Source organism: Rhamphochromis longiceps, linkage group LG9 (genome assembly GCF_057381845.1).
Source record: "Rhamphochromis longiceps isolate RC_006_pf linkage group LG9, R_longiceps_female_GT1.1, whole genome shotgun sequence".
Taxonomy (NCBI): Eukaryota; Metazoa; Chordata; class Actinopteri; order Cichliformes; family Cichlidae; genus Rhamphochromis; species Rhamphochromis longiceps.
Genome location: NC_140565.1, coordinates 20,931,354 through 20,952,754, shown reverse-complemented (window position 1 = coordinate 20,952,754; position 21,401 = coordinate 20,931,354). Strand labels below are relative to the sequence as shown.

Sequence of the window (21,401 nt, the reverse complement as noted above, 5' to 3'; positions counted from 1 at the left end):
ACAGGTGTGTCCCGAGGACAGTGAAGCGGTGGAGGAGCCGCGTGAGGCACCTCAGCAGCCGGAAGTGGCAGACGAGGCGCGCGGGGATCTGCGCCTGCCGGAGGAGGGGGAACAGCCGGGTGAAGGGCTGCTCCTGCCGGGAGCGGTGGATGAGCTGCTCCAACCGGAGACGGCAGACGAGGCGCACAAGGGTCTGCGCCGGCTGGGGGAGGAGGAGCTGCGCGAGGGGCTGCTCGAGCCGGAAGCAGGAGCAGCAGCAGCAGCGGAGCTGCGCGAGGGGCTGCTCGAGCCGGGAGTGGCGGCGGGGGGAGTAGCAGTGATGGAGGAGTCGCGCGATGGGCTGCTCCGGCGGGGAGCGACGGCGGTGACGGAGGGGCCGCGCAAGGAGCTGGAGGTCCCCGTGCCAAGGGAGCCTGCTCAAGTGGAACGGGCGAGCGAGGCGTGCGCCACGCTTGAGATCGCCGTGCTCGCCAGACCGGCCTCACCACCACCACCACCAGAGGCCAGTACACGCCACACCTCTGCCCAGCCACCTGTGAGCTGGGGCTCACTACTGTGCCGGCCACGCCGGGTGCACCTGCCACGCGTCCGACCTCCGAACCAGCTTGGCCTGCGCCGCTGGATTCGCGGGCGGCCACCTGAACTCGCACCTCCCCGTCGCTTGGCCGGGGCCTGGGGGCGCCAGCTGTCCGGGCTGATTCCCTCTCCCGGTGGGGGAGTAGGTTCGACCGGATGGCTCCCCGGCCTCAATCGGGCGATGGGGGTATGTAGTGGGGCGTGGTCTGCGGTGCCGTGCAGGGAGGGCGGACGCACCTGCATGGCATCCTTAATCACGCCCGCCTAGTTAAAAACACGGGGACTCAGGGGTTTGGGTGTGTTGTGGTGTGACGTGAATTAAATAAAGATGGCTCTGAACGTTGCTCCGTGGTCCCGCCGTGCCTTATTCACGCCACATTCATCCTATTGACTTATCTTTTCAATTAACTTTAATGTATTTGAGCTAGACCTAGCATAATAATGGGGGCTTGTCCGGGATCGGACATCTGGACTGCCCAAAACAATTCTCATAGATCTATATTATGTTAGCTGAAAGACATAGTCCCCAAGCATATAAGTTATACAATGATTATGGTTTAATCGTACCTGGATGCTTTTCTCACAGTCAGTCTGTTGATGCAGCAGCAGCTCGCTCTCTAGCAGGAAGCGTTTTCCACAGTTATTGCAGATTTGCATGCGGTTGTGAGTGACGTTCATGTGTTTTTCTAGATACCAGCGATTGTTGAAGATGCGAGGACACTTTTTACATGGGTAATGTTGCTTCTCCTCCAGCCTCACTTTTTGGCCCAGGCCCTCCAGGTCCAACGCCCTCTTCCCACCCTGCCGCTGGTTGGCCAGCGTGGCCTCTGCAAGCGTCTGCCGCAGAGAGGCAGTGGTACCAGCCATAGCCAAGGCTCTGGTGCCCCGACGAGGTCGATCCATCATAGCTGGCTGCTCCAAGCCTGGAATGTTGAGGGTGTTTTCCTCTTCTTCTTCATCCTCCTCCTCATCTTCCTCTTCACTACTTTGCCCCAATATGTCACCCCTCTTCAAATCTTCCACATCCTCTTCTCCATCTGTATCATCGTTCTCCACTTCATTATCCTCATCGCCCTCTGAATCTTGCTGGTTGTTACGGCAGCGGCCAAACATGGTGGAAGTCTCTGTAGAAGTGGCCGATTTGCCCTCTGATCCCTTTGAGACGTTAAGAGTCTGGTTATTAAGGTTGACTTCGACGATGATCTGATCTCTGTTGAAGGAGGCGTGGCCATCTGCTGTCTTTGACTCCTCTCCATTTCCTTCCACTTTACACAAACTAGCCACACCTGTGCTGGCCCCGCTTCCCGAGCCTTCTTCCTTCTGGTAGTACTGCTTTGCCTGAGAAGCCGTCTTGCCTGTCTCTTCTACTCTGACAGAAAAAGGGCTGTTTCCTTCTCTCGTGTACACCCTGCCGAGCTCTGACTCCTGTTTGATCTCACGGTACATCTGGCTAGGGGGCATCGCTACAGAAGCCGGCTCACTGCTGGCATGCCCTTCTTGATTGGCCATATCTGTGCAGGTGGTTCTCAGCGAGTGGCTGCTGATAAGGTCGTGACAGGAGGCTGCGATGTCGCTCATCTGAAGCAGGGTAGCGGCGTTGAGCACGTCGCGGACAGTGCGGCTGCTCACCAGCAGTTTGGAGGTGTAAATGAAGTTGAGGATTTGCTGAAGGCCCTGAGAGGTCAGGGCATCCAGCGACAGGTCCACCCGCCGCAGCTGTTTGCTTTGGGCAAAAAGCGAGTGGAAGAAAGGGCTGTAAGCTGCCAGCACACCCTTGTGGGCCGGAAAGGTGCTGTGCTGACGCACAAGAACAATGTCAACGTCACACAGGTCAGGCTGGAAGAGGCGCTGCTCATTCAGCCTGTCCATCAAACAGGTAAAGTGCAGAGCCACATCCTCCACTAGAGAGAACTCAGCAGAGGGGAAGTCTGTTGTTTTCTCCACTATGAGCTGTAAGAGAAAGTGAAAGGAAGAAGTGAGACAGAAAAATGTGTCATAATCATTCAAAAGCCAATAAATATTATAGTAAAGCAGCTCTTTAAACTTCACCATCAAAACTACCACGACAGTGTCCCCTTCAGTTACTGTTCTGGAGCTTTTCATCATAATACATTACCTTAATCTGAGTGAGTCTGCTCAGTTAACATACAATTGTGGATTTAAGCCAAGAAGGACAAGTCCTTTAAGTGCCCAGGTTTCCTTATGCAAATATGCTGAGTTGTGTTCACTAAGGTAACTTTAGAAAGGCTGCTGGATTGCTCAGTGGTGTGGAGAAACCCCGTGAGGCCTCTGTAACTTAGGCTGGCTCAATAGGGATTTGTGTTTTCATAAAACCTCCTTTGAAAGACGGTTTCTCCTTTTAGAGGATCAATACGAGCATCTCCTCACCCGCAGAACTCAAAGTCAATCATTAATGGGATCGTTTAAAACTCAAGGTTGAGACAGTTTTTGAAATGTAGCTATAGGTCACTTCATCAGTTCATTGGGTGTATTTTCTTATTGAGTTGTAAAAACATATACAAACACAGAGGGCAAATGATCTGAGCAGATAAATGCTCTTGTATTTGGTACTGGTAGATGTTTTAAATGTAGATAAACCATAATAAATGGACGTTTTTGGCCAAATGATCTCTCTCAAAATAAGAAGAAATGTAACAAGAGCTACAATTATGCTGAAATAAACTTTTATGTTTTTACTGTGACGTATGGCACAAATTCACCCGCCGCATCTAAGAAGCAAGACACAAGTCAGTGAAAAATCAAAAGGTGTAACACTCAGCGCTCTGTGCAAGGTCCTCAACTTCCCAAGGTGGGTTTATTTTAGCACAGGAAGGGCAGGGTTTCGATCCAGACGGGATGTGAGTGGGGACAGAACAGCAAACACCGCGCACGCACTCTAACACACACGGATATGTGATGTGCATCCATGCAAAGACAGCAGAAATGCGCGCGCACACACAGCCGAACACAACAAACACAAACAGAGTGTCTGGCCTCTTCTGCAAGGACTGACTGCTCTGTGCATTGGTATTCAATGCCATTTCCCCCCTATTAGCCGGCTCTCTCAGCACACCCACTCACAACACTGTCCCAGAGGAATGACGAATTATGCACACGACAAAACACGTCCGGAGAAATAATTAGGGAAACCATGCTGAATAAATACTAACTAACCCTCCAAACAATTAATGGAAATTATAATTCAGGGCACCTTTTGAAGGTAGAATAGGATAAGTATTGATACAAGCCTTGTTTTGGTTAACACACTGCCAGAGACGATACAGCAGCAAGCCCCAATTACACTTCTACACCTCTCATTTTTGAGTATTTTCAGCTGCATGTGCAGAGCGAAACATGTAACAAAGAAAAGAAGGAAATACATTTTATTCATAATGCATTTCATTGTCAGACAATAACAACTATGGTATTTAAGTAACAGACAGACTTTTAATGGGCATGAATCACACTTCATGTCTCCTACAATGTTTGTGCGTCTCCTTTATCGTAAAAGTACTTTGTTTTCCTTGCTTCACGACATATTTTATTCCTAAGATCATTGAAAATGACTTTTCATTGTGCAGCCTGAAAAATGGATTTGCATTGGGGCCTAACCTTGAAAATCTGCTCTGTTTGAAGAATTCAATTATGGAGTGTTAGATTTATTCATAGTTTTGAGCTGCTAAATTGGACTCTGAGCTAGAGGAGAGGAGATCGGGTTATCTCTCTCCATGCAAGGCTACAGACATCGCCCAAGGGCAAAACGCAGCAGCCTTAATCAGATCAAGTATAAGTTGCAGACTGGAAGTTATGTTCCTATGGTGATAACGATCGGCTTCTTCTTCTGGGATTCAAACAGGACAATGTGGTCAAAGATTAAATTCTAGAAGAGGAGCACCAATACATTCAAATACATCCACGACTGAAAATAAAAGAACCAACAGCATCTTTTAATTTAAAGATTGCGTTTATTCTCTATAACTATATTTTGAATTATAAGGCAGAACATACCGTTTTCCACATTGACTCACAAAAAGTGAGCGTACGACCGCTTAGGTTTGTTACCTAGGATGTGAACTTGCTTTAAAATGTTGAATGAGATATTATGGACTAATGTGTGGATTTTATTTATACTTACACTCATCTGGCTAAAAATGTGGCCGTCAGTATAGCAGAAGACCAAGCTACTCTTTTAAGGTCTGTGGTCCATCTTTAAGTAGCCTCCAAATGTACATTTAAGGTTTGATTGTACTGCCAGTGCAATAAAAAACACACAATGCAACATGATCAGGCATGGATTGACCTCCCCAGAGCTCTGATCTCAACATTATTGAAGCAGTGTAGGATCATTTTGACAGGAATCAGGAGAAAAGGCAGCCAACAGAAGAAGAAGAGCTTAGAAAGCTGTCAGTAAAAATCTGAGTTCATTCCTGGAACTCCTTAAAGAAATGACAACAAAGATTCCCTAACAGAGTTCAGGCTGTGTTGCAGAATAAAGGCGGTCTGACCAAATGTTGATTCACCATCTCTGTTTTCTTTAAGCACTGAGCCGCTCTACGTTTACAACACCTCCTTAACTTCCTATCATACTTCTATTAGTAATAAAAGGAAACCTTAACAGCAGTAATTATGGCAGCAGGTCAGCCCAGGTGGGAGGTAACAAAGCACCATGGAGATTTGTTTCACCGCTTTCATAACCGTTAATCCCAAAACAAAACACTAGAAAGTCAAAAAGAGATCCTAGCCAACTCAAGGAGTTGGTATAATTTACCTAGCTAGCTACTAGTGATAAAGTCTTTCATCTGTAGTAACTGGTTGTGCATAACTTCATCATTCTGCAGGTGGATGTCTACATGTTTTATTAAAAGTTCCTAGATGACAGAGAGGTTTAAATCAGCGAACAAATCCATTATTTTCATCTTGACAGATGCTTTTAAATTATTTAATCTATCTGCCAATAGCTGTAGTTACGACACGGCTGCCGTGGATGTCACACCGTGTGTCAAAGACAAAGTTATCTGTCACATTTCAACACACTGTATCCAAACAAATTCACTGAGTGCTTTGAATTGAAAGACTCATCTGACTCCCCTGATCCCTGTCTGCCATTAGCTCCCTCGCTCACCCCCCTTTTCTCTCCGTCTCACTCCTTTCCTTGGAAATGTCAGCGAGAGAGCTTGTTTGCTGTCATTAGAGAGAGAGCCACCTTTAACCAGCCTCTCAGTCAGATGTCTCCCAATACATTATTCATATGTGGCCTGACCTGCGAAAAACACACCGCCAGGGGGATTTACTGACACGCCCAACACGAGGCGTCATTTAAACCGGCTTCAATCAAAGCTCTGCGCACCCTTTACACGCAGCTTATTTCATCTTCTGCCAAACACAACAATCTGAGAGGATCCTTTTGCACTGTAGAGGTCTTTGCACAGGGGTGGACTTTTCATGTTCCCCGGGGGCCACATGAGAAACTGGCACTGTTGTGGAGGGCCGCATCAATAAGCTTATAAAGATAGTATTAATAATGAGTTTAGCTCATTGATGCACACCTCCACAACATTCCTAGTTTCTCATGTGGCCCCTTGGAAAAATTATTATCCCACCCATGGCTTAGCAGGTCTGTCTTTTGCAAGGTTGCTCTCAGGGCTGATGCATTTTAGCCCCATAGAAGCAATAAAGCATGTTTTTTGTTGTTGGCATAGGTTAATAAGGTAACACTCCATCCACTGAAGACTTACTTGGGATATTTAACTCAACCACAGCTGTACTGTTATTGTACACCTATTATTTCACAGTACTTCCCATTTAAAGATTACACTAATTGACCTGATGGAGGATTTAGAATGACTGTAAATGTCAAAATCTGAAAGGCAACAGATTATACAAATCCACAGCCAGCTACTGTTTAATGGTCATAATGGGATGCTGTATTAAAGAAAACATAATTCACCCAAGTATGTGTGCATGTGTCAAACTGCCAGTAGCAATGCTTTAATAGAAACTGGTGGTTTTAAACGTCTTTATTATTAATTTTATTTTGATAAAGAGGTGATGGAATAGGAACTGGGTCACGTTGGACCAAAAGGTGCCTGCATCTTTCATGAGAGCATTGTTTTAAAAACCAATTATTGTTGTCAAATTAGTGTTGCTTTAATTATTTATCTTCATACAGAAGTCAAACTCTAAGGTGCAAGTCAAGCCCACAGTTAATATGTCAGTCAAAGTGATTAAAAAAAATCAGAAGTGTTGAATCCTCACCCGGCTCAGCCACGTCAGAGCCAATGGTCTGCTCTTGGCAGCGCCTCGGCAGCTGGACCTGAGCCAGACAGAGCTGAGCGTGAGGATGAAACCCTTCTTTCTAATCTGACTTTCTCTGGTGAGAATGCTCCTTCTCTCCCACACCTTTTCACGGATAGTCTGGGTGGATTTACTGCTCTATAAAGTCTCGATCACTGCGCGGTCTGACTACAGGCTGCGACTGCTCCGTGACCTCTGCAGAGCTGCCATTTTAAAGGTTCCCCAGTCCGATTCAGGCAACGCAGATGATGTTTATCTGCTAAAAACGATCGCGAGGCCACTAGCAGGGGGAGCGCATGCATGTCTTAATCCGTATCCACAGTAAAACTCAGTGTTGTTCACCCCTTTTAACATTTTTGGTTGTGTTAAAACAAAGCAGAGACGTGTGCTTTCCTCCAGAAATCTACATAATTCAGTCAGTGTTTTGCACACACACCTTGAATTACGAGGAGAGAGGCAAACAACATCTACCCTGGCTGTCTTGTTTGCTTGCTGACCGGTGAGCCATTAGCAGGGGCCAATGTCAGAGCATAGCACCGAGTCACGGATGCATCAATAGTGCGAGGGAGGGCAGGTTGTATTCAGGCAGGAGGGAGTCCCAGGGGGAAAACACTGCAGGGGGTTAAAGCTTTCTCTCAGTCTGCCCACAGACTGCTTCGACTGAACTCAGTGTCCTCTTACATCAGCTTCTTCATCGTTTCAAAAGGGACTAGTCTGGCTAGAGCAAAAATGACCACTACTGTGTATCTGTTATTGTACTATCTTACTGAATACCTGTTTCACCAGTTAAATCACAACCATGTCTGAGCGCTGTGGCTCACATTAGTAATAAGCATGTAAAGCTAGCTTTGCAAAATTACATACAATTCAATACATGTAGTCTCTGGACTCTTTATTAGGTACACCTTACTGGTACTGGTTTGGGCCGATCAATCACCAATTTTAGTGAAACCCTTGCAAATTCTAGTTTCCCATTCTCAGCTGACAGGAGTGCTCCAGTGTGCTGCAGCTTCAAGGTTGTGTGTTCAGAGATGCTCTTCTGTGTACCTTGTTTGTAACAAGCGGTTATTTGAGTTACTGTTGCCTCCCTATCAGCTCGAAGGAGTCTCCTCTGACCTCTGTCTCAACAAGGCGTTTTCTCCAAGAGAGCCGCCGCTCCCAGAATGTTTCCTAATTTTTGGAATTTTTCTGTCCAAACTTCTTAGTTTAAAGCTCATGTTGTCCATGTCTGCATGCCTAAATATGCTGGGCTGCTGCCATGTGATTGGCTGATTAGATATTAGCAGTTAGCTGTGCCTCACTGGATATTTTGTCTTTTTTAGGCAATTCTCTGCAAACAATAGAGATGGCCGTGTGGGAAAATCCCAGCCAATTAGCAGTTTCTGAAATACTCAGACCAACAACAGCTGTGTCACATTCAGAGTCACTTTAATCACCTTTCCTCCTGATTCTCATGCTCAGTTTGAACGTCAGCAGGTCGTCCTGACCATGTCTGCACGCCTAAAGACACAAGGATGCTGCCATGTCCCTGGCAGATTAGATATTTGTGTTTACAAGGAGCTGAAGTGGCTGGTGACTGTATTAGCAAAGGATATTATTGAGCATTTATTTTCAATGGGAATATTACTGTTGCCTTAGACAATCTATTTGTAGATGGTCATTACTTTTTGTCAGTGTTTCAGACACGAATCGGAAGAAAAGAGATCAACAGAAAATTGATCAACAGCAAAGAAATAATAACTGACTGTTTGAGAATTTTCACAGCATAAAAAAGGGAAAAACTTGATGTTCCAGCATTTTAAATGTGATGATACTACATCATCTCATGTGCAGCTGGATGCTGGATCGCAATTTTTTGTGCAATTTGTCTCTTTTTAAGAACCATAATTGACACAATACATGATTACTTGCGGTTTTTGTCCCAGTACAACATTAAAATCATATTCATATTAAAATGCTAAATAACTTTAATCTGCAGACTTGGAGAAAGTGCCAGAGGACGTTTTTCCAGTCCGACTCACACACAAAATAGAGAGCTCCAGGTTGCGGCACAGACCTTCTTTGTAGAAATAAAATCCAAAATCAAAGTTAACTGCACTCTCACTTTGTCTCACTCTGCAGTAACGCCTCGACAAAGCTATCTGGCATCTCTTTGACACTGTATTGCATGATTCATGTACTTCAAATAACAGTGACTGAGACAAACAGATCAAGTGTGAGCCGGGCCACAAACAACTGTTGAACAACAGAAATTACTGCTACAAAAACACAAGCGTCCATACGCAAAATGTGATCCTGGCCACCTGAATATATCAGTTTTGGATTTTATCTTGACCTAAAAGAACAAAAAACAAACAAATCAAAAAAACAATGTGAAATGTGATTGTGTTTTTGATGTTTTTGACATTTTAACGTGGCCCTAATTCAAATAACAGAGATATAATTCATCAGATCACAAAGCTGCTGCCAATGACAATGATTTAGAGTGTTTCTGCTAATCTCAGCAGGATTTCACTACAAATCTCACAAAAAGCTCATTGAAGGGATCTACAAATAAGTGCATGCTAAACTCTCCATATGCACGGTGAAGTCTCTCCATTTGTACATGAGCATCAGGGATGCAGGAGATCTGCCAGCCATCCGCGTGCATGACGACAGCAATCCCATGAGCTCATTCCCGGCTCCTTTGTCGCCCACTAGGACGATAGACGGCTGTGGGGTCTGACATGCCACTTCCACCCGCAGAGCACATCAACCTGCACTAAAAAGCACACTCAGCAGCCCTCTTCACAGCCAGGCTTCCTGCTGAGGGGTCCGGCGCACGACTCGACGTGACTGACACCCAGAGGAAGGAGAGTGGGCACAGTGTCAGGGCAGATCTCACTCACTGGCACGGAGATGGCAGGAGAGCAGTGCCCACCCCCTACACTCTTATCCCTGAGTCATCGTCAGTTGGGAGCATAGCATGACAGGCCTGATTATAAAGTCCCCACAGACGGACCACCCACTTTTTAGCAGCAAGTTCAGTCTCCCAGTAACGTCAGACGCTTGTACGTGGCGGGAAAATAATCAGCTCACGAGTAAACAAAACCAAACAGAACGGGACAAGGGCATGTCATTTCTGGCAGAGTCCAATCAGACAGCCATTAAAAAGTCATCAGGGTAATGACTGACACTGTGTCCTCTGTGTGCTCACCAGACCGGTCCCTGCTGCTGACGCCAAACAACAGGTTTAGTCCCAGAGATGCTGATCAGGAGAGGTGAATTCTGACTCTCTGGGCGAATATCCTGGCAGGGCTTAATCCTCTGGTGAAATCTGCTCGTGATACGTGGAAAGTACGGACAGAAAGTTGCCGCAAAACTGTCAGCTTGTGGATAGATTATTGAATAGGTCTACCAACACAAACTGTATAAAAAAGATGGAAGTAGCCACTGTATCACCCATTCATTTATGAGTTCCTGTTTCTGCACAAGCGTGGGGTCGATAAAACCGAGAGAAACCGCTCGCTCGTACAGTTGCTTTTTATTTATAAGTTGCCCCACCCTATAGCAAACCCTGCTTTATTGTCTTATGACTGCCACCAAGAACCACGATTTAACAAAAAAAATATCGCATTGTAATCAATAAGACTTAAAACAAGCAAGTGAGCCAATTTACTGGGAGACTTTTTAATGTGGATGTGTACCAACTTAGGTGAGAGTAATTTTCCCAGAGATTTCAATACAACGCTTATGTTTGTAATCAGATTTTTACAATCAAGTTAGCGCCTTTAACTCTATCAATCAGGAAACTCTGTGAAGTTACACATTTTGCTGTTACTCTGAAGCAGAAGGCAGAAGACTTTAGCAGTCCAATAGTTCGACATGACCACAATGATTTCACATCTTTTGTGAAGTTATCCTTTGCTAGAAGGCATTCAAAGCTGGAGAATCTGGCGCCAATTTGTTCATGTTTGCACTACACTGGTAGCTCACTGGTGCTGCCACTACCTGATTTTGAGTGTACCTGCATCTGCGCCTTCTGCTTCCAGCCAACAAGGAAATCCTAGTTGGCTGGAAGCTTTCCTGGAAGCTTTACTTGTTAGCAAGGATAATAAGCTCTGCCAATCAGGAAGCTCTGATTGGCAGAGCTTATTAACTCAAAAGTTTGAGATACCCAACTTGAAACTTCGAGTTATTGATTGCGCTTTCCTTATTTTGTCTCAGTGGCAGAAAACAAGCTTCAACAGAGAATGCCCCCTACTGACCACGAGAAAGAATTCAGGTTTACGGCATTTTAGTATTAGCTTTTTTTTTCAGACCCCAAGGCGCAGTCCACCGTTAGGCCCCCTAAGACCTGAAGTTGTGGACCTTATCTGAAGCCAAAAACTTTAAAGCTGTGTCTTTTTGTTAATAAATACACTTCAAACAACAACAAAGGGGCACAGAACAACTACTGATGCAAAATAACCATATGGGAAGCCAAATGATTAAAATGATCACCCAACAAAATAGCTGCAAACCACCAATGAATCACCAAGACGCACAAAAATGAATGTTATTCTCTGGTGTACGGCTCTTTGAGAGTGGTTTGGGCCTTTTACATGTCTGTGCCGTGGGCCTGCTGTCTTGCAATTCATCCTTGTGTCGAGTAGAAGATATCACGTCTGTCTGCAGTCTGCACTCCCTCCTCTGCTCTCTAAATCCAATCAGCACAGCGACCTGCCGCTGACCTTGAGACAGAAGAATATACAGTAGCGGATGCATGAGCACATCCAACCATGAGCCCGCAACTCTGCATGCATTCCTTCATTGTAAACATGCATTTGCTCCTACCTCAGTAAACAGGAAGTAAAGCAATTTGGCATAGGTGACGACACTGCAGAAATAAAGGTGAGGCTCGACTATAACCGGACTCCCGCTATCCCTTCATCAGACGTGTTGCTCTTGCACAAATGAGCCAGACTGATAATAGCACAAGTAACAAGGTCTTGCGTTTAACAAGCCCTGTGGTGATCGTTACAGTACTATGATAAAAAATGCAAATAAAAATCAGTGTTCAATGACTAAAGGGGAAGCCACAGCAGCGGGTAGCTCATTGCTAAGGTCACACATACGGCACGGTCACATGCACAGCCACATTAAAGTGGAGTTTAATACTCTCCAGGCAGGCGCTGTTTATCGGATAATAATGGTATTAAGGCTGACAGTTACACCTTGTGATAGTAGACTAAGGGATTATGTACATAATGCAGAAAACTAGTTGTGAGTGTAGGCAGATTGGGAAAAAGTCTAAATCAGCCATCATAAACAATCAAACAGCTGTGTGGTCAGAAATATCAGAATATTAAAAACTACTCTCGGTACACAATATATAAAACAAAAACAAAAAATAATCTTTAGACAACATACTAATTAAGATGCAATGCAAACTTTTTTTTAAAGCTTTTTATGATACCTGCGCATGGAAACTACAGAAAATGTCAAATCTAAGGAAAGACTGGTAGTGTTAGTAATCCACCTATAAGCTATTTTCCAACCACATTTAAAGAACAATAGAAGATGATGGTGTTAAATTGCGATTTTACAAACTCAAAGCCAAAAACGATTCCAACCATTCCACCAAACTGCAGGGCAATCCTTAAAAAATACAAATATAATTGTCCTCCAATGAAAACTCTGACAGTTAATGGTAACACTACAACTATGAACCACAGGCTGCTTATGAAACCTGGTTATGGAAGGGCCTTAAGAGAACTTACTGGAAACTAAAAATAGCTACAACTTTTCTAACTTAAGTAAAGCTTTCAAAAGAAGAAGAACAAACCACTATGACTTTGTCTCCAAAACACTAAGATACCAAGCTGGGCACTGAGATATCAGTGGAAGTTAAAATGGGGCCCAGCCATACTTTTGTGCAACACAAGACGGTGCGCAAAGTCAACGTAGCATCGAGCTGGCCCCAAGTCCAACATGACAGGAAGATAAAAACATCAGCATTAACTCGTAGAAAAGAAAGCAAGAGAAAGCATTGGAGTAGCGCTCCACTGCTGAAGACAACTCTTGGAGATTTAAGGAATGAAGGGTGAGCATGATGTTTAACTTGCAAAGTTTCTTCTGGTAGGACCAAAGCTCCAAATGTAGCAACAGCTTACAAAGACATCCAAATGTGTAAGATTACTCACAGTGCAGGGTGTCCACCAGAAGAAATGTTAAGCCCAGAGGCTTCAACATAGAAGATGAGGGCCATAATGTCGGAATTTATCAATGGAGAGCTACTGACTCACTGTGCAGCTAAAACAGAATAAGTGCAAAAGTATCTGCCCACATCTGTCCAGACTAGACGGGCAATAACACAAGAGTTTTATATATATAGTCCAGCAGGGGTGTAGGGTCTGGACAGAAGACTTGCTTGCCAGTGAATATCTGATTATATATGATTTGTTGGTATGGAGAAATTAAACAGTGTATTTGGTAATTAGACTCTGATGACCCATCATGGCAGAACCAAATTTCCAGAGTAATAACAAGAGTAATGATGTCAGCATTGAGGTATTGATGTAAAGAACAGAAGCTTAAAACCCAGGAAAGCAGGAAGATGAGTGATTACAGATCTCCTTATTGAACCTATGTATAAGCTTATTTTTTTCTATGGTTTATAAGGATCATAAATTAAGACATGCTTATTTTTTTGGAAGTGTTGCTTCTTGCTTTGATATGCAAGGCTGTACTGGCACTGATGGTTGGTGTTTCAAGGTAATTGCATGGTGCAAAATTGTTCAGTACGCATGTAATTTCTGGAACACTTTCCTCAGTCAGCATATTATGACTTCTGGATGATGCCATTAGTTACCGCACTAGGCAATGGCAAGAAAAGGTGAGTACATCAGTTGTAAACAACACCAGTGACATATAATTTGGGGCTTTTTTCAAAACATGTTCAGATTTTTATAAAGTTACAGTACTTAAAAAAAACAAAAGCAAACCCTAGTATGTTTCAACTTTCTCGCCCACACCGAAAAAGACACACAGCGCGGGTTTGAAAAACATGCGATCATTGAGGTTAACGACATCAACTCAAGCTAATTGGAGTCAGGAGTGAGCAACCTGGAGTACAATCAAGACGATAGCGGAGGTGTGAGGTAAAGCTCTCATAAGAAGCATCTGTGAACGTTGAACGAGAAGAGCTCCAATCAAAAACTCCTCATTTGCATACAGCTGGTAAAGGTCACACATGAACAGTTTAACTATTGACAGAACCACAGCCAAAGTGTCTAGAAATCCTTTCAGTTTAGTTCTAGGGTGAGCTTCCCTAAGAGCAGGCACTCCGCTGAGATGACTGACACATACTGCAGATTGCTCATTGAGGTGAATTAGAAGACCAGAGAAGCAGCTAACAACTTAAATGAACCACTGGAGGTAGTTAACACTGTTTGTAAATATGTCATGAGAAAATCACCGAACAGGCACGCTGTCCGTGGCAGGACACCACAGAGAAAGCTGCAGCTCTTTCCTAAACTCTGCTGAGAAAATGTTTTGAGGGCTAATGAAACGAGCTGTTCGTGAAGAACATCCAGCGCCGGATACAGCTTAATTACAAACATGAACACAGTCCCAGAGTGAACTACGATGGAGGGAGCATAGAGGTTTTCAGGGCTGCCAAGTCTATCAAGGTATCTTGCATAATAATATCAGGGTGGCTGCCTGCCCACTGAAGCTCAACAGAAGATGGATGAGGCGCACGAGTTAATATACCAAATTAAAAATCTACCTTTTGGAGAGGCCCAGTCAGAGCCAAGACTTTAACCTAATAGAGATGCTGTGGAATGACCCCAGGAGAGTTATTCACACCAGACATCCAAATAACACGTCTGAGCTGAGGGAGATGAATGGCTCAACATTCACCTGAACTGTGTGGTAGGTCTCATCAGCAGATCCTGCAGTGATTTGAGGTTATTAGAATATTCATCCATGGGTGGAGGAGTCAAACTAAATAGCCGGGGATTGGACCGGCAGGGCCTACGCCGTTGGCTCGCCCACTTTTGTTTCCTTCACTTAAGAAATATTGCAAAAAAAACAAACCTTTTCTGTCATTCAGTCATCTGGAACTTATACCTACTCCTGCATCCCTTCACTGACTTCCAGTGAAATTCAAAATCCACTTTAAAATCCTGTTACTAAAGATAAAGCTCTACATAGACAGGCCTTTAAGACCTTATCATTACAGACAGTCTCTCCGATCTAACCAGGGTCTCCTGACTTCCCCTCGCTCTGATTTTAAAACCACATGATCGTTCTCCTGAGGTTGTTGCGACCAACCTGTGGAACAGCCTTCCTCAGCCAGCTCCTCGGCTTACCTTTTATTAAATATTTGCTTGCATCTGTGCATGTTGTAATTCAGTTTAGTTTTTAGTTTAGTCTTTATTAGTCTCAGCGTTAGTTTTAGTCTTTTAATTGTTTTTGCATGTGTCTCAGCCACAGGTATTACAAGAAAAACTTGTTGAAAGCAGATGAATCACAGTCTTGGAGACTTCCAGTCTCAATAAACATGTTCATCAATGCCTCAACAGGCAAGCTGTAACAAAACTAAATCTATTTTTCTCTATATTTTAAATAATTAGTTTAGATAGTTTTACAAGTTCACAAAATCATTTCAGTTTTTATTCAAAAACCTGGTTTTAATTTTAGTTTATTTTAGGTTTTTCACATCTAGTTGTAGTTTTTCGTTTAGTTTTAGTTCACTTTAATAACCGTGGGTCTGACGAGGATGCCTTCTTGGTGAGGTGTGCTGGGCATGTTTTAGTATGAGAAAGGCGCCCAGGGGTAGGCCGGAGGGATTAAATTTTTCGGCAGGCCAAGGAATGCTTTGGTATTCCCCGGATGAGCTGGAGGAGGGAGAGGACTGGGCTTCTCTGCTTAGGCTGTTGCCCCCGTGACATGGCCCTGCATAAGCAACAGAAAGTGGATGGATGGATTATCCAGTGGTTCACTTACTTGTCATTAAAGACACAAATGATTGTATTTTTACATTTCTGGCTTTAGGATAATGTATTCTGTCAAACTGATGTGGGAACAGCAGATCTTCTGTTGGAAAAGTCCAAGTGCAAAGCTCAGTAATTAGAATCACTGTTAGTTGCAGGCACGAAGCCTCAAATCCAAAGAGGAAAAAGTCAAATGAACTCTATACAACTTTCATCAACAACCTGAAAGCTAAATGAGGTTTCAGGTAAAATGTACAGCGAGACGATTCCAGATATAGGATGAGGTAAATTCCAAATTACTTTACAGTTTGCTGCTGGTTATTCAGTTTCTCTTTCCACCACTTTAGCTAATTATTTTATTCCCTTTAGCCTATTAAAACATTTAACTTTCTTAACCACAGCATTCACTGCTGGCTGCAATTAATAAAGACAATATTATCAGCATTAACGCTGCTCTAATCCTAGACATCCAATCTCCCCTTCACACTGTTGCCCCCCCAACCCTCCCTCCCTCATCCTAATCTAGCAGTTTGGACTTGCCCCAGCTTTGCCCTGGTGGATCTCCACCAGCTTCCTTGATTGGATTTAAATACATTTCCATCTATATGTTAATGCAACCACAGGTGACAAGCCAATCTACAACTGATATGCGTTTACCCGAGCATGAAATTGGGGAGCACAAACAAAAATAAGGATGAGAACACGGCATGAGCAGCATCTTGGCGACGTACAGTACATTAAAATTTGACAGCGTGAGCGGGATTGCCTCGGCCGCACGATTTGCAAAGTCCTTTTAGCGTCCAGTCCTTTGAGAACTGGTCGATGACGGGTTTTATCGGTTTGGGGGAGGCTGGAGACAGTGCTTGCATTGCCCAATCAGAAGCGACGCTGAAAGAAGACATCAACCGCCGGTGGCTTGGAACTGAGATGACGAGCGGTTGGGATAATCAAAGGAGCTGGGTGAAAGGGGGGGGGAGGTGGGGTGATGAGGTTAGAGTGTCCGCACTGAAGCTCTGCCAGGAAGTTTGTGTCTGGGCCAATGAGCTGGGAGAGGAAGCGCTGAGTCAGGAACCCCGGCCAAGAGAGGGGCCTGTGGTGCTGGCATCTCCTCCTCGCACACACGTTACAATGGTTCGCACACCACCGCCCCACTGGAGTCATAACATGTGCACGACACGGGTGCACATGCGTGTATACACGCAGGGATGTGACGCCAAATACCTGTGGCACCAAATAACCCCAAAAAACTGCAGAGATATTTTAATTTCTAAAAAAGAAAAAAAGAAAATCAGGTCCGAAGAGACTAAATTTAAATTTGTCCATGTGAATGATACACTGGCTGAAAGATGCACCTTTGAAGTGATCTATTAGAGACAACAGATAACTCTGATGTGCAGCAGAGAGCAGGTGCAGACATACCCGAGGGTTATTACACAGGCTGAGACTCTGATATCTTCATTATCCCTTTCATAGCATGACACAAAAAGAGAGGAGGCAAACACAAGCCTCTAAAGAGCTCCTTATCACAGGAATCTCTCTGCTGTGGCAAAATGCGCGTGCGTGCGTGTGCGTGTGTGTTCGCATTGGGCGTTGATGTGTTTGATGAGAAGGTCAGAGAGGAGAGAGGACAGAGAAGGAGGGGGGGAAAAAGGTAGAGTAGGAGCATCAGCTTTCTATAGCTGCAACCAATAAGTGGACAGCAGGGAAATAATGAATGCAATCTTAAAGGAACACCAGCAGCAGTACAGTTAACGCATTTTGCAAATGTACACATTTGCTTTGTGAGATAAGAAAACATACGCTTGTTTTTATATAAAGCTACATCTAGCATGAAGTTAGTTCAGGGTCTCAAACATGGATTTGTGAGGCCACCGGTGAGAACAATGGTGCGATTCCCTGATGATGCCGGTAAAAGTTCATACTTTTGGCCCAGCTTCAGCTCACCATCTCATGGCTCATACTTTAATCAAGTTCTATCTTTTTCTAGATGCATTTATGCATCAAATTGTTCCTTTAAGGCTTAATCCTGAATAAATAAATATTATATTAAGGCGGCACAAGGTTTTTAATTTAACTTGACCTTTTTCGTTTCAAATCAGTTCTGTGCATTATTTTCATTATTTATACTACTCTTAATACAGATAAGCAGCTAAAACGGATAATGATGTCATTCCCATTCAAAATCCAAACATTAATCTATGTCTATGACACATTTTTATGACTGCTAGATCAAGGATCCCTTCTTCTCTGCTTGGCAAGTGTCTGAAAACAGCACAAAAACTCATCTGCACTAAAGCTTCTCCTAAGTCTCTCTCGCTGACCTGAATTTTGCTAAAAGCTATAAGAACACTTTAGAAGCCCGCTCCGTTTTAAACTCTCTTAATATCTTTAAATGCCTGACAATGAAAGGCTAATAGAAATCCTCATATCGAGCATTAGGAAAATAAAAAGCTGTCTGGCTTCTTTGATAATGGAGTTCAATGTCTTTTTCTTTTTTTTTAATGCCATAGTGTTAAATTAGAGTAACTTTCCCCCCTTGGATACAAAGACAACAATACTGGGTGGCACTGCTGAGAATGAATAAATCCACGTCTTTATTTGAAAACGTAAAAAAATAAAACAACAACCTGAGTGTACTTCAAGCAAGCTGGTGCCACTTGAACCAACGAGAACAAAGGAAACCTTACATAAGCCCAGTGAGTTTGACCTTGCTGTCTGCACAGCCTTGTCCACTGTTCTTAATCTCAGGGGCATAAATTAGCAGCACCTACAGCATGCTCCGAGTTTCCAAGAGAGCGGAGAAGTCCGCGGGAGTTTGTTGCTGGGTCTCGGGGAATGACTGCACTTGTCACAAAGACTAAAGACAGCTCTCTCACTCAGCACCCAGAGACAGTGAAGCCTCAAAGTCAAGGGTGGGCAAGAATGCCCTGAATAGGCAGTTACGTAAAAACTCACAGCACCCTGGGAGGATAGAGAAGGAGCTGCTTAGGACCTCACAATGCTGACTGAGGCCAAACTGTATCACGGGGCCAGAAACGTACAGTATAAGTGTCTTTAGTGTGTGCGAAACTAAGGCAGATTTACATTTTCACAATAAATGAAGACAAAAAAGCCAAATAAAGTCTTTTCATTTGAATAGGAGGATCTCCATGCAAACGCCCTCTTCAGTGCAAAGTATATGGGGGGAAAAAAAAAGACTCCAGCCATTCATTTTCAACAGTAAACCTGTCGGGGTGGAGCTGAAGTCTAACTAGGCTGAGATGGGAAGAGAGCAAGAGTGCACGCTGGACACGCAAATTAACAATCAGCAGCTAGTCTGACATGCACACCTTTGAACTGTGGGAGAAAAAGAAGCAGAACCAAACTAAACTCAGCGCAGGCACAAGGAGAGCACGCAAGCTGCACTCAGAAGCATCGCAGCCAAGCCAAACGAGCAGGATAGTACCCAGAAGCCTCTTGCTGTGAGGTGACAGCACTAACCACTGCACCTCAACAGGTTAAAGATCACTTTGCGGTAGCTTTGCACCTCTTGCGCCCATTCATATTTGTATTTTGCATCTTTTTTTTAGGATGTTTTATGTCCCTCTGTGGTTGATTTCTGTCTCTTTTTTTCCCCTTTCAACTAATCTTTGTGGTCACTTTCAATCTTTTTATTTATTACTGTGTCTCTGTACTAATTTTGAAAGTCCCTGTTGATTGTTTCCATCTGTCGTGTGTCACCTTACACATTTTGTCCCATAGGTGTAGCTTTTGTTATTGTCGTTTTCACTTTTTGCCCCTTCCACTGAGTTATTTTTCTATTTCTGGTCATCTGAACGACTTTATAATAATGTTAAGAGACACTTGCATAGTGAGGATCTGGTGCATGGGCCCCATGATACCGTGGGCACCTGTTGTCTTTGCTGCTAAACCCTTTGTGTAATCCAGCCATTCGGTATTGATTAAAATCAACATAAGCCCAGATTAACCCACCTTGGATATATCAACAATCTAATTTATGAAATAATCACCAAAACAATTAAAAGATTCACTCTGTCTGATCTCTGGTGCATTGCATTCGCCATGCACACTGTGCACTTGACCTCAGTTTATTCTTCTGCACTTGCAAAGAAAAAAAACGAGAAAAAAATAAAATAAATAAGTAGAACATAAATACAACATCAATCAGACCTCCCTCACCCTCTTTGCTCCCACCAGAAGCCACCCAGCGAGCACCAGGGCTAACCCCGCTGACCTGACCCAGATATTAACCCAAGCCTCCAGATGTGAACGCGTACTGGGATTACTCCACCGCTGCATCAAGCTCCACATGCTTTCCTAATGAGGCATCCTAAAATGACCCTGGAGACAGAGCGGACTGTCTGCCTCTGTACTGTCGGCCTCTATTCCCACAACTCAGCCTCTCCGTCACAATCACCCTCCGATCTGCTAACGCGTGGAGGAAAACACAACTTATCCACGCTGACAAGAGGACGAGGAGAGCATTAGTCAGTACAAATACGAATTAGTCGTCTCCCTAAAGCGACTGACCTCATGCAGCAGCCTAGAAAACTCGTCACAAGCCAATAAAATATTGCACATTTTCTGCTTCAGCTGGACTTTGTTTGCGTTATTTATTTATTTATAACCAGGCAGCTTCTTCTATCAGATCTCACTGGTGATGTTTTCCATCTCCACCTCTTTTCACCTCTACTTGAGTGTCAGCCGCAATCAAAATAAAGTTATGGAGACGAGAAGAGCGGCATCTCTCATGAAAGCCTCGCTAACTTGTCCTGCACCGGCTGTCTGGCTCGCTTGGAGAAGGAAGGGAAAGGTGGCACTTTCACTCGCACCAGTCACGACCTGAGTGCTTTGCAGAAGCGTCCGATATGAAGGAATTTAACTCCTTCTCCGCATCAATGTGGCTATTGTAGCCATCGCATTCTTTCAGAGGGGGTCTGCTTCGATCCACCCCCCACACCGCCACCACCAGCCCCCTCAACTTGTGCCATGTCGGCAAGTTACAAACTTCACCGCAAACGATACAAAGCACGAAACACGCGTGTGACAGCCAGCTGTAGGGGATCGCGACGACGCGCAAGTGTGGCAAGTTTGATCGGCCTGCTAAGTAGCTCAAATTTGCAAGAGATCAAGAAGGGACAGAGAGAGAGGGAGAGGGAAAAAAATAAACAAAAATGCAGCTCTGCTCTGTAGCCTACCATTTTGATCCAGCGTTTCGAGGCTCAAAGGAGTCCCAGAATAACTCCTTTCGCACCAGTTTCCCCCTCGCCATGAAAATGACCGTTGGATTGTCACATTTCTCCAGTTTTTTTTTGTTTTTTTTTTTGCCTTATCCTGAATCTTTTTTCCCCCCCGTGCTGCTGTAGCATTCAGACAGACAAAAATGCAGAGGCTGCTTTTGCAGAAGGAATTGGTGATTGGAGCTCAGGGATCATATGGGCTTTTTTGTCAGACGTTTTTAAAGGGACACGGTACTGTTTAACGCTGGAGTTGCGAGACAGGCGCTTCTCTCTCTCTCTCTCCTCCTTTTGTACTGCACGTGAGCGTTTTAAAGCTAGGAGGAGGAATACA

At 44.2% G+C, this 21,401-nt stretch overlaps 1 protein-coding gene across 1 annotated transcript in view; it reads right to left on the bottom strand.

Moving 5' to 3' along the window:
• Positions 1-21,251, bottom strand: part of zbtb47b (zinc finger and BTB domain containing 47b) — a 33,700-nt gene extending 12,449 nt beyond the window's left edge. The window contains exons 1-2 of the mRNA XM_085418788.1: positions 21,029-21,251; positions 1,144-2,526 (exon numbers count right to left, since the gene is read on the bottom strand). Of these exons, the coding sequence (XP_085274914.1) occupies positions 1,144-2,526; positions 21,029-21,031 (1,386 nt within the window). The 5' untranslated portion in view covers positions 21,032-21,251. The remainder of the gene's footprint in view (positions 1-1,143; positions 2,527-21,028) is intronic.
• Positions 21,252-21,401: the final 150 nt, after the last annotated feature.